Source organism: Eptatretus burgeri, chromosome 4 (assembly GCF_056783735.1).
Source record: "Eptatretus burgeri isolate ZD-2024b chromosome 4, Ebu_testis_v1, whole genome shotgun sequence".
NCBI classification, from domain to species: domain Eukaryota; kingdom Metazoa; phylum Chordata; class Myxini; order Myxiniformes; family Myxinidae; genus Eptatretus; species Eptatretus burgeri.
In genome coordinates, this window is record NC_140964.1 from 133238697 (window position 1) to 133250987 (window position 12291).

The 12291-nt window shown below is 45.3% G+C and overlaps 1 protein-coding gene across 12 annotated transcripts in view; it reads right to left on the reverse strand.

Annotated features, from left to right (window-relative positions):
• ACOT7 (acyl-CoA thioesterase 7) overlaps nt 1-12291 on the reverse strand; it is a 72829-nt gene that overhangs the window by 20600 nt on the left and 39938 nt on the right. For 10 of the 12 annotated variants that reach the window (XM_085876314.1, XM_085876315.1, XM_085876310.1 and 7 more), the window contains 2 exons: nt 4874-4988; nt 4696-4710 (listed from right to left, as the gene is read on the reverse strand). In XM_085876314.1, the coding sequence (XP_085732440.1) occupies nt 4696-4710; nt 4874-4988 (130 nt within the window). The remainder of the gene's footprint in view (nt 1-4695; nt 4711-4873; nt 4989-12291) is intronic. The other 2 variants (XM_085876305.1, XM_085876316.1) reach the window with 1 other exon arrangement.

Here is a 12291-nt window from a genome sequence, read left to right on the forward strand (position 1 = left end):
TATATTCATCATATACTGTTTATATTCACATTCATGCACTGCCTGGATTTATAAATACGAGATGAAAAGGTGAAAAGGATCTTACAATGAAAAAGTGAATGAGTGAATGAGTTGATGCACGTTAAAAATGAATGAGTTGATGTACTTTCAAATGAATGAGTTCGAACACACCTTGATTGTCAACATTTATACCATGAGGGGACTTTGAAGTTTTGTTTATCCAAAAAGACTCGCGTCTCAGTATCGTGTGTGTAATCGATTCGATGGCAGAGATTTAAGTGTCATCTATAAAGTGATCTGGTATATTAAAATGTATCGTGTAAAAGTGGAGGTTTTCCCTGATTGGTGTGAAGGTTTCTAATCTCTGATCATGCATGATTAAAGTCCATGTGGAGTGTTTTGTCAGTTTTCCCAACGTATTGTTGAGTACATCTTTGACAAGCGATTAGGTATATGACCCGTGGAGATTTTCAGTCCACATGGGAGGTGATGGGGGAACTTTTGTCCAGTGGTAGAATTGTGGAATTTGTTTCCTTCAAATACAAGTTTGTGTATGACGCATTTTTTTTGCTGTGTATTTGTGGAAGCCAGGAGTCTTATTTTCTTTGCTGTGGGACTGTAGGTATTTTGCTTTTACCAAAAGGTCCTCGAGTGTACGCTACGTCATAATGATGTTAGTGGAGGTTCAGGAAATGTAATGCAGAGTGTCTCTGACTGATGGAGGATAGAAAGGGCCTTATTAAAAAATACTTGACAATTGGGATGTGGTCGGGAAGTAGGTCGTTTCCAGTGGGACATTGTGAGTTACAGATTTGGGTTTATAAGTCAAAAGGTCTGAGCGAGGTATACGCTTCGCTCGGTTTATGGCTACTTTTACAGTGTGACGGTCAAAGTGTCCAGCAATGAAGTGCATTTCCAATTGGGAAAGAAGTTTCTTCTGCCTTTTTTGTTGAGCAGATGCATCTTCCTCTGATTGCTTGACTGTGTGGTATGATTGTAATTAATTGTATGTTTAGGGTGAGATGAAGATAGGAGAAGGTCGGAGTGTGTGTCTGTTGGTTCGGTATACAGTTCTGTTTAAACCTTGTTGTTTTGAAGTGCTAGTGATGTGTCCAGAAAGTGAAATTCTGACTGTGATCTGTAGAATGTAAACTTGATGACTGGATGCATCAGATTTAGTTCAATTTGGAATAGTGTGAGACTGTGGGGGGATTTTCACCAGATAAACTAGGTATAATCAACATGACATACCCAGGATTACTCTGAGATGCTGTGATGAAGTTGTGCATAGATTTTGGCCTCTGTATCTCTCCAGATCTCTCGACATATCTCTCATGTACAGCCACATCTTTTAAGTTAAAACTCCATATTCAGAGTGCAAATATAACTTTGTGTGGGGGTAACATAGGCGATACAGCCGCAGCCTCACGTGGGTGTGTGGGAGGGGAGTGGAAATTCTCGAAGTAAATGTGTACTGTGTCGCAACACCTAGTGGTGGTGGCAGAGGGTATTAAAATTTCCTTTTTTAACTGGGTAACGTTGAGGTTAAAGCACTCTTCGCATGGGTAAATCAGAAGTATTCAGGGACGGCCACATTCGGAAATTGAAACAGAGCTCCAATCGGCCGATCAAGTAATCAGTTTTTGTGATTGGCGACAAAGTGTTCGTTATTCACGTTTCTCTTTCCACACAACGCTGGGTAAATCTGCAAGTACACCATTATATTTATATATATATATATATATATATATATATATATATATATATATATATATATATATATATATATATATATATATACTAGCTGAAGTACCCGGGAATACCCGGGAAATTTGCCCTATTTTGTGCCCACTAAGCGATACTCACCGTTCGCAGCCACGCTCCCAGCCTGTCAACAGGACTCCTGCACCCCTCCAAATGGGTTTCGAGCCCACATTCGCACCAACAGCAAAGCGACCTCCATTTTTGTCAATTTGACGAACCTACGAACTCACATTACTCTGACCCCGGGGTCACTTGGGTGGGAATCACTCTTCCCACCAATCACTCATCGCACCATGCATTCCACATTTGCTCCATACACACAGGCCCGCTGGCCCTCACTCACTCAATACACACAGGCCCGCTGGCCCTCACTCACTCACATCATTTATCTTCCCTTTATCAATTGTCTCCCTTACCCCCTTTATGGCTTGCCTGGCTCTTTCATGGGCAGATCTTTCAGCAGTTAGCTGTTGCCGTGCGCGTGCAGTTCGAGAATTCAAATAACAGGAGAATGTGTATGTTTAAAAAGTCAACGAATACGAACATTTTGTATTTCAAAAAACCCCAGCGTTTTTAACCATGAAGCCTTTTGTTATGATTAATATGCCGGCAGACTATTCGAAAGATTTTTTTTTTTCTAATGGAAATTTTATTTATTTTATTTATATATATATATTTTTTAATTTATATATTTTTCATTTTTATGGAGAGCCACTTCGTGCATCCTGGAGCTGAATGTTAGTTCTATATGTGTGTAAAGTTTCATCAAGATCGGTTCACTGGTCTCGGAGCTTATTCATCACAAAAAAAAAAACAGACAGACAGACAGACATGGACAGAAGGACAGCCATTTATATAGTAGATATATATTTATATACCCCTTCAAAATCGAAGTCAAACATAAGGAGCAGACTTTACAAACTGCCGTCAACGTTTTGTGGATGGTGAGGACCACAGGTGGGAACAGAGAGAGGGAGAGAGAGAGAGATAAAGGGGGGGGGGGAGAGAGAGAGAGCGCGAGAGAGAGAGCGAGCGAGAGAGCGAGCGAGAGAGAGAGAGAGCGAGAGAGAGCAAGAGAGAGAGAGAGAGAGAGAGAGAGAGAGAGAGAGAGAGAGAGAGAGAGAGAGAGAGAGAGAGAGAGAGAGAGAAGAGAGAGAGAGAGAGAGAAGAAGAGAGAGAGAAGAGAGCGCGAGAGAGAGAGAGCGCGAGAGAGAGAGAGCGCGAGAGAGAGAGAGCGCGAGAGAGAGAGAGCGCGAGAGAGAGAGAGAGAGAGAGAGAGAGAAGAGAGAGAGAGAGAGAGAGAGAAGAGAGAGAAGAAGAGAGAAGAAGAGAGAAGAAGAGAGAAGAGAGAGAAGAAGAGAGAAGAAGAGAGAGAAGAAGAGAGAAGAAGAGAGAAGAAGAGAGAGAAGAAGAGAGAAGAAGAGAAGAAGAGAGAAGAAGAGAGAAGAAGAGAGAAGAAGAGAGAAGAAGAGAGAAGAAGAGAGAAGAAGAGAGAAGAAGAGAGAAGAAGAGAAGAAGAGAGAAGAGAGAGAGAAGAAGAGAGAAGAAGAGAGAAGAAGAGAGAAGAAGAGAGAAGAAGAGAGAAGAAGAGAGAAGAAGAGAGAAGAAGAGAGAAGAAGAGAGAAGAAGAGAGAAGAAGAGAGAAGAAGAGAGAGAGAAGAGAGAAGAAGAGAGAAGAAGAGAGAAGAAGAGAGAGAGAAGAGAGAAGAAGAGAGAAGAAGAGAGAGAGAAGAGAGAAGAAGAGAGAAGAAGAGAGAGAGAAGAGAGAAGAAGAGAGAAGAAGAGAGAGAGAAGAGAGAGAGAGAAGAGAGAAGAAGAGAAGAGAGAAGAGAGAAGAAGAGAAGAGAGAAGAGAGAAGAGAGAAGAGAGAAGAGAGAAGAAGAGAAGAGAGAAGAGAGAAGAAGAGAAGAGAGAAGAGAGAAGAAGAGAGAAGAAGAGAGAAGAAGAGAGAAGAAGAGAGAAGAAGAGAGAAGAAGAGAGAAGAGAGAGAGAAGAGAGAGAGAAGAGAGAGAGAAGAGAGAGAGAAGAGAGAGAGAAGAGAGAGAGAAGAAGAGAGAGAAGAGAGAAGAAGAGAGAGAGAAGAGAGAGAAGAGAGAAGAAGAGAGAGAAGAGAGAGAGAGAGAGAGAAGAGAGAGAGAGAGAGAGAGAGAGAGAGAGAGAGAGAGAGAGAGAGAGAGAGAGAGAGAGAGAGAGAGAGAGAGAGAGAGAGAGAGAGAGAGAGAGAAGAGAGAGAAGAGAGAGAAGAGAGAGAAGAGAGAAGAGAGAGAGAGAGAGAGAGAAGAGAGAGAGGTCAGGAAGAGATTGATAGAGAGATCGGTCAGGAAGGGAGAGACGGAGAGAGCGAGAGAGCGAGAGAGCGAGAGAGCGAGAGAGCGAGAGAGACTGGGCAATGAGTTCCAACAACTTCACATCCATTTCAAAAGACGTCACTCCACAATGTTGGGCCTCCTGCTTGCACTCCACCCATTGGGGGTTTTAAGTAACTCACAAATAACCTGTCCATGATCAACGGGTAATTCCCCACTCTTTGTGCGTCTCTGTTGTATTGTATTATGATTTGTAATACTGGCTTCCATGAGGTGGGGCTTCACAACACACATTTAAGAACACAGAGAGAACTGGGATCCTCCCACCCTGAACCCCTTGGGAACCAAGATTCATCATTTTCCACCAAAAACCAATATGTGAATACAACCACAAGTGTTCAACTCATTCCGTCTAGCAGTTTCGGAATGCATAACGTCAAACAAACAAGCAAACACTTCTCCTACGAGTGAAAATTTTTAATTTAATTTGAAAGATCTCCACATGTTTTTTCTTACTGCTATATAAACAACACTACAGCTCAGAGGTTAAATTTTTTTTGTTTTAAAAAAAAAGCTGTGCGTCATCACACAGTTAAATAAACAGCAAGGGGGGGGGGGAACTCACCTTTACTCCTCCAATCTTGCAACATGAGCATGATGGGAATACACAAACAAAGGCAGAGAATAATTACTGACTGGAATCAAAGGAAAACCAAGAAACAGCAGTACAGTAACAAAATATACATTTAATCAAAGATGTAACATTTTGTCGTTAATGAATAGAGGACACAGAAGGAGCATACCAAGATCAGTGGTGGGACTAAGGATAAATGAAGGACACTGCTGTTGTTGACTGCGGTCCTGTTTTTGGGTCTCATATCGGATCCTGCCCTCTTCTTCTTCCTCCTTACACCCATACTGTGTGTGCCAAGAAAGAGGTGGGAGATAAATGATGAGGATGATGTTTAATATATTGGTTGAATATGCGTTCGAAATATAATCCCAACATCTTCTGCACATGTCAGCTCATTTCAAGAGGAAGATGATAGAATTACGAGCGAGGTGTGCTCATACATTGTGCAAGCAGACGAACCGTACTTCACCATTGTCTCGGGTCGCTCACCGACATTTATTTCATTTCTTTATATTTTCATTTATGGATATTGTCCGACAATTCTGTGACTGTTTTTTCCCGGTGTTGCGGCTTCGATTTGATGTCCATCGGCACGCAAAATTTCAGCTTTCGACATCACCGGAAGGTAGCGATCTTCAATATCAGTCATTGAGTCAGTGTTTAGAAAGAGCTTTATGCTGTATATTGGATGGAAGCAAAAGAAGTGTAATGTTCAGGTGTTTCAAAAAGATTGATACAACTTTGACCACCTGCCATTTCTTTGTTTTTTGACCGATACAGTTTTCCTTTTCAGGGTTTGGTCGTGTTATCGTGCTGTTTGTTCCCTGGGATTTCTTGCTCCGTAGCTCAACTATGCCATTGACAGTGAAGCAGGAGACAGAAGTAGTGGCTCTGTGGTATGAGACTAAACCATATGTGGACAATCGCCGGAGGTTCTGCTGGGAATACGACCTCAGAACAAGTGATGGACCCACAAGTTGTGCCATTCAACGTATTGTGAAAAGCTTTGAGCACAAGAGTACAGTGCACAACCAGAGCAAGGGCAACATTGGCAGGCCAGCATCAGTCACCAAGAGCCAAGCAAACATCGACGCCATGTGGGATTCTGCAGTGGACAGTCCTATGAAGTCCCGGGTGCAAGACATCAAACCAACATCAATCTGGCGTATCTTCACGAAGGTACTGAAACTTTTCCCATACATCATCTCCATTCGGCATAAACTGTCAAGATGACGTGAGAAGGAGACTTGATATGTGCAACTGACTCAGTGACAAGATGAAGTGGTACCCAAACTGGATCAACCTGATCTGGTTTAAGTGATGAAGCCCATTTCAACTTGAACAGTGTCATCAACAACCACAACAACATTTTCTCGGTGGCAGAACCACCTGAGATCACTGAGAGGTATCTGAAAGGGCCTAAGGTCACATGCTTCTGCGCCTTCAATGCCAAATGGGGAACGCTAGGGCCTTACTGGTTGGAGAATGAAAACAACAGGATGATGATGATCAATGTTGAGCACTACCGGGCCGTGCTCCAGAAGATCCATGATGATGCAGCAAAAAAGGTCACCCCAAACAAGCTCAGCATGAACTGGTCTATGCAGGAAGGTGCACCCCTGCATACAGCGGGTGACACCATCACTTTCCTGTGGCAGCTTTTCAGAAACCGCCATGTTGCCTTGGGTACCGCTCATGACTGACCACCCCATAGCCAACTTGAACCCTCTGGACGACTGGTTCTGGGGGGCTACCAAGGGCTCTGTCTACACCAACCGCCCTGCCACACTGGATAATCTGAAGCAGGAGGTGTCAGACTACCTCCAGGCAGTGCCATATGAGACCGAGAGGAAAATTGGACAGAACTTTGGAGTCAGGATCAATGCCTGTCTGACCCGTGGAGGGCACACATCGAGAACATCAATTTAACAAGGATTTTGCGTCAATACCAATTCCAGTCCTTGGGCTCTCACTATCTCCAAGTGACTTCGTGCAATAGCAATCAGTGATAGAAAAAACCACGTCATAAGCTTTCAAGAAATGTTTGGTTCACATTCCTGAGGTTTCTGTTTCTTTGTAAATAAACATTTAAAGTTGAATCACTCTTTTTGAACACCCTAGATTGTGATGGTTCTGCGAAACCGTCATTACCAAAGGCAATGATGTTCACATGCAACATCAGATCACGCGTATGCAAAAACAAAACAAACAAACACAAAAGAGCAGAGCAGCCCATTGATGTGATTTGATGTTTATTTTGCTTGAGGTTTGCAAAATAAATTTTTGTAAAGCACATGACCGGAATTAGCGGTCATATCGAAATAAAAACTGGACAAGTGCTGAAGTTCGGGGTCTATTGGCCTGAGGAAGCCTGCTGTGAAGCGGTGAAACCGCCTGAGACCAGGCCTGCTCTTGCTTATTGCTCAAGTTAGCAGAGTACATAGAGTTTACTTTTGGTTGGAAGTGCCTTCTTCTCCTTTAATCATGTACAATCCAAACTAGCCCAATCTTGTACCAATATATATATATATATATATATATATATATATATATATATATACATATATATATATATATATATATATATATATATATATATACATACATATATATATACATATATATATATATATACATATATATATATATATATATTGTTACGGCTGTGGAAGTTCGCAGAACACCATAAAGGGTCCTGAGTTCAGTTGAATCGAGAAGTCTGTGTTCAGTTAGATTTCCCCACCGTTGTTTAGAGGGGATTCTTCGTGTTCACCGGGCTGGGACCCTTTGAGATAGCCGTTTTTCTTTACCTATCGTTATTTTGAACCTACATGCAAACAACAACCGCCACCAAGTATGCCGCAACGCCAAGCACGCAACAAACCTACACGCAAACAACAACCGCCGCAACAAACCTACACGCAAACAACAACCGCCGCAACAAACCTACACGCAAACAACAACCGCCACCAAGTTCGTCACAACGCCAACCACGCTACAATTTCCCTCACAACAACTACCACCATCTTCGCCACTGTCCCCGCTTCCGAACGCCATCCTACACGGTCCACGCCACGACGGTTTCTGCATTGGGAACCGTCCGAGAACACGGGCAGGATTGGCAGAACAAAAGCTCTTGCGGAGCCTGTGGGGTTTTCCCGCCTATTTTCCCCACGCTTGGTGTGAAGGGAAAGGGGCAGGGCAGCTCGCTGCCGATTGGTGGATGCACGGCGTGAGGCGGTCAGAGTGAGGGAACGCCCCTTTTCGGGAAGCTTCTCGAAGGGAGGTGGAGCCGAAAACGGGGAGGAGCGAAGGGCGGAGCCCAGCGCTATATAAGGCGGACCGCACGCGGGCTCTCTCTTCTCTTGGTGGTCGAGGTCGAGTTCGAGTTCTCTCTTCTCTTGGTGGTCGTGGTCGAGGTCGAGTTCTCTCTTCTCTTGGTGGTCGTGGTCGAGGTCGAGTTCTCTCTTCTCTTGGTGGTCGTGGTCGAGGTCGAGTTCTCTCTTCTCTTGGTGGTCGTGGTCGAGGTCGAGTTCTCTCTTCTCTTGGTGGTCGTGGTCGAGGTCGAGTTCTCTCTTCTCTTGGTGGTCGTGGTCGAGGTCGAGTTCTCTCTTCTCTTGGTGGTCGTGGTCGAGGTCGAGTTCTCTCTTCTCTTGGTGGTCGTGGTCGAGGTCGAGTTCTCTCTTCTCTTGGTGGTCGAGTTCTCTCGTTTTCTCTCGTTTTCTCTCGTTCTCTCTCGTTCTCTCTCGTTCTCTCTCGTTCTCTCTCGTTCTCTCTCGTTCTCTCTCGTTCTCTCTCGTTCTCTCTCGTTTTCTCTTGTTTTCTCTCGTTTTCTCTCGTTTTCTCTCGTTCTCTCTCGTTCTCTCTCGTTCTCTCTCGTTCTCTCTCTCTCGTTCTCTCTCTCGTTCTCTCTCTCGTTCTCTCTCTCGTTCTCTCTCTCGTTCTCTCTCTCTCTCTCTCTCTCGTTCTCTCGTTCTCTCTCTCTCTCTCTCTGACGTCGGGTCGTGCTCCCTCTCCCTCCCTCTCGTCTTGGCGCTGATTTCTTCCCCTGTCTCCCGGTGGTCCTGTTGAGCGACCTGTTGGCAAAGGCGCGGGCCGGTGGCGAGTCCGGGCGACGCATCGGGGATGCAGACGGGAGGCGCAGCTCTGCCGGCTGTGTGGTGCAAACCTGCACGTGTGGCGAGGAGCGCCGGAGAGAGCTTACCGCCTATCGTCGCAAGGCCTGGAGTCAGGCGCGGCCACGCTAGCTGCCGTGGGGAGCAGATGTCGCGACCTGCCCACAGAGACACCTCGAGGGTGCAGGTAACCTGCACGGTCTCGTGGGCCTTTTCGGTCATCCACGGCCCATGACCAGAAAGGTCTCCGGACCCCGTCTACCCCCTTGCCTGTGAGGAGGTCTTTCCATTTCTTTTGTTCTGTATGACTGCAGTGGCGCCGTGTCCCTGTAAGTAGAACCTGTTTAAGTGCTTGTAAATAATAATTATAGTCGGTCATAACGTTTTCTTGTTTCTTGCCTGTATATTGCATTACTGCCTTGCTTGTGTTGTGTGTGTAATACGTGCTTCGTGAATAAATGTCCTTGTGTGCAATGTACCCCGTTCGTCATGTCCTATTTCCCCTTTGAAAATGCCATCTTGCTTCGCGGAATAATTAGTTGTGTTTTAAACACCCGGTAAGGAGAATCGGATCCGTCGAGGTCGGCGATAATTCCCGCTCGGTTATCGCTGCAGAACGGAACGGACCGCTAAAGCGGTTCGTGTCTCAGGCCGACCTGCAGCGCGGTGCAACCCCTCGGTAGGTGACCCGCGCGGGTACTTAGGTATATCGACATTCAGCGATTCACCCTATTTCGCGCGGGTAGAATGTGGACTGGGCTGTGGTGAGGTTAAACCCCCACCCGTGACTGATTCCTGGCGATAGTTCCAGGAGGGTCACGACTGAATTGTCTGTCTGGTCGGCGACACGGCTGCTATTAGTGGAAAGCGGCCGATCGCACACCGGCGGGCGCGAATTCGTAACACTGGTGTCCGGGAGTGGGATTCAAATCCATCCCGCCTCCAACTAAATTCACGGGAATCGGTTCAGGGGTGAGTGGAGCGACTCGATTCCCACCAAATTCGAGCGAGTTAAATTAAATTCCACAAAGTAAGATGGCTTTTCAAGGCGAACGGGTGCCGGGGGTATTAGATATGTGTTATAATGTAGAATCCATGGCCTGGGACGGTTCCTTTTGTAATTTTAATCCATGGGGGAGCTCAACCCCATATTCCGAGCACGAACTTGGCCAGCAAACGAAGTCGCACAATCGCCGGGCAATCGCATATCAGCGCAACACGGAGCGAGCTGCTATTATTAGCACAGCGAACAGCACGACACGAGGCGGGGCTCCCAACCAACAATTGAAACCAAGTGATCATGGCAGACGAGGCTGGCGGACATTGGTGGGCTTCGGGCACAAAACAGAGAAATATCTGGGAAAACTAAAAGAAAATGGTGAGAGAACGAATGAAAGGAGAGAGCAAGCATGCAAAAGAAGTGCGGAGAGCGAACTGAAGAAAAGAAAGGGGGAGCAAATTAGTAACTCCCAGGATAGAAAGAACTTAGAAGAAGAATGGAAAACGAAGCTGGAAAAGGAAAAACAGAAACACGATGTGGAATTGGAATTACTGAAGGAAGAGGTAAGAATGTGCAATCAGAAAAGAGAAAGCCTGGAAGAGGAGGTAAAAAGAGAACAGTATTGGGTCAAACTTAGGGGAATGGAGGAATTGAGGAAGGAAGAATGTGAAAGAGGTGTGAAGATGAGGACAGAATTAGAAAAAAAAGCTTCTGAGTTACTGAAAGACCAAAATAAAGAAACGGGATTACAAAACGAACTGAGGATGTTAAGCGAGGAAAGAAAGAGAACAGAGAATGTCATGTTGAGGGATCACACTGAGCAAATCAAACAGTTAGAAGCCAAAGCAAGGTCGGAGTGTGCAGAGATGAGAAAGGAATTCGAAAAGAAAGCTTGAGTTACAGAAACACCAAAACAAAGAGACGGGATTACAAAACGAGTTGGGAATGTTGAGGGAAGAGAGAATGACAGCAGAGAATGAAACGTTGAGGAACCACACTGTACAAATCGAACAGCTGGAAGCGAAGGCCAGATTGCAGAATGAGGAACAAGAAAGTACTGAAAGAACAAGGAATGAAACAGGAGAAGGAAATCAGCCAATTGAAGGAAATAACGAGATTGCAGAATGAGGAACAAGAGAGACAGTGGGATAGAAAACAAAAAGAACATGAATTTGAGGTTGACCAATTGAAAGAAAAAGCAAGGTTGGAGTACGAGGAGATCGTGAAAGAACAACGAACGAAACAGGAAAAGGAACTAAGCCAATTGAAAGAAACGATGATATTGGAGAAGGAAGAACAAGCGAGACAGTGGGATAAGAAACAAAAAGAACAAGGAATGAAACAAAAAGAAAGACAAGAACAACTGAAGGGGAAAGCAAGGTTGAAGTATGTGGAGATAGTGAGGGAGGAACGAATGAAACGGGGAAAGGAGATCGGCCAATTGAAGGAAACTATGAGATTGGAGAATGAAGAGCGTGAGGGAGAGGGGGTGAAAGAAATTTAAAAACAAAGACAACAACAATTAAAAAAGAAAGCAAGGTTGAAGTACGCGGAGATCGTGAAGGAAGAACGAATGAAACAGGAAAAGGAGATCGGCCAATTGAAAGAAACAATGAGATTGGAGAATGAAGAACATGAGAGACGGTGGAGCAGAAAACAAAAAGAAAACGAGTTTGCAGTTAAACAACTCAAGGAAAGGGCAAAGTTGGAATCCATGGAGATCGAAAAACTCCGGAAAGAGAACGAACAACTCAAAAAGCTCCGAGGGGATGAACGACTCAAAAAGAGCCAGGAAATGGAACAGCGCAATAGTGTGGGATGTGTGACATCACCACAGGGAGGAACTTTAGTGGTGCAGGACTTGATCGACACTACTCGTCGGATGAAAGAACAATTAGGACCAACCCGAATAAAGGAGACACAAATAAAACTGGAGGAGAGAGAGAGAGGCATTGCCAGAGACACGAGAGATAGACCGAATTGAGAATGAATTAAATGGAACGAAGGAGGAAAAAGAGACGAGGATCCAGGAAGAAACTAATATACATGAGGTGACTGAGTTGGCAGAGACACGGGTGATAGAGGATGAATTAGACGGGGGTAAGGACGAGCACACACATTGAGGTAGTGGAGGACCATGAGGGGGAGCTGGCAGAATGTTTTGTGACACGGTGCGAGCAGCTGGATAGCCTCCTTCGGGAACGGAGGGAGACGCTATTCTCCCTTGAAGCTGATCACGACCAGGTGGGTTCGGTCGTGTCAAGCGAGGTAGAGGGGGCGACTGCTGCGAACGGGTGCACGCTGAGCTTGGGGGGTATGGAGGCCCCGGGAACCTTTGTGGTGGCACGAATCCCCAGTGTGGTTGCGAGTGTGGTCCCGGTGTGTGTGGTGTCGAAGTGTGTGTGGTGTCGAAGTGTGTGCTCACAAGTGTGGTAAAATGCGTGCTTCCCAGCACGCCGTGTGTGGATGAAG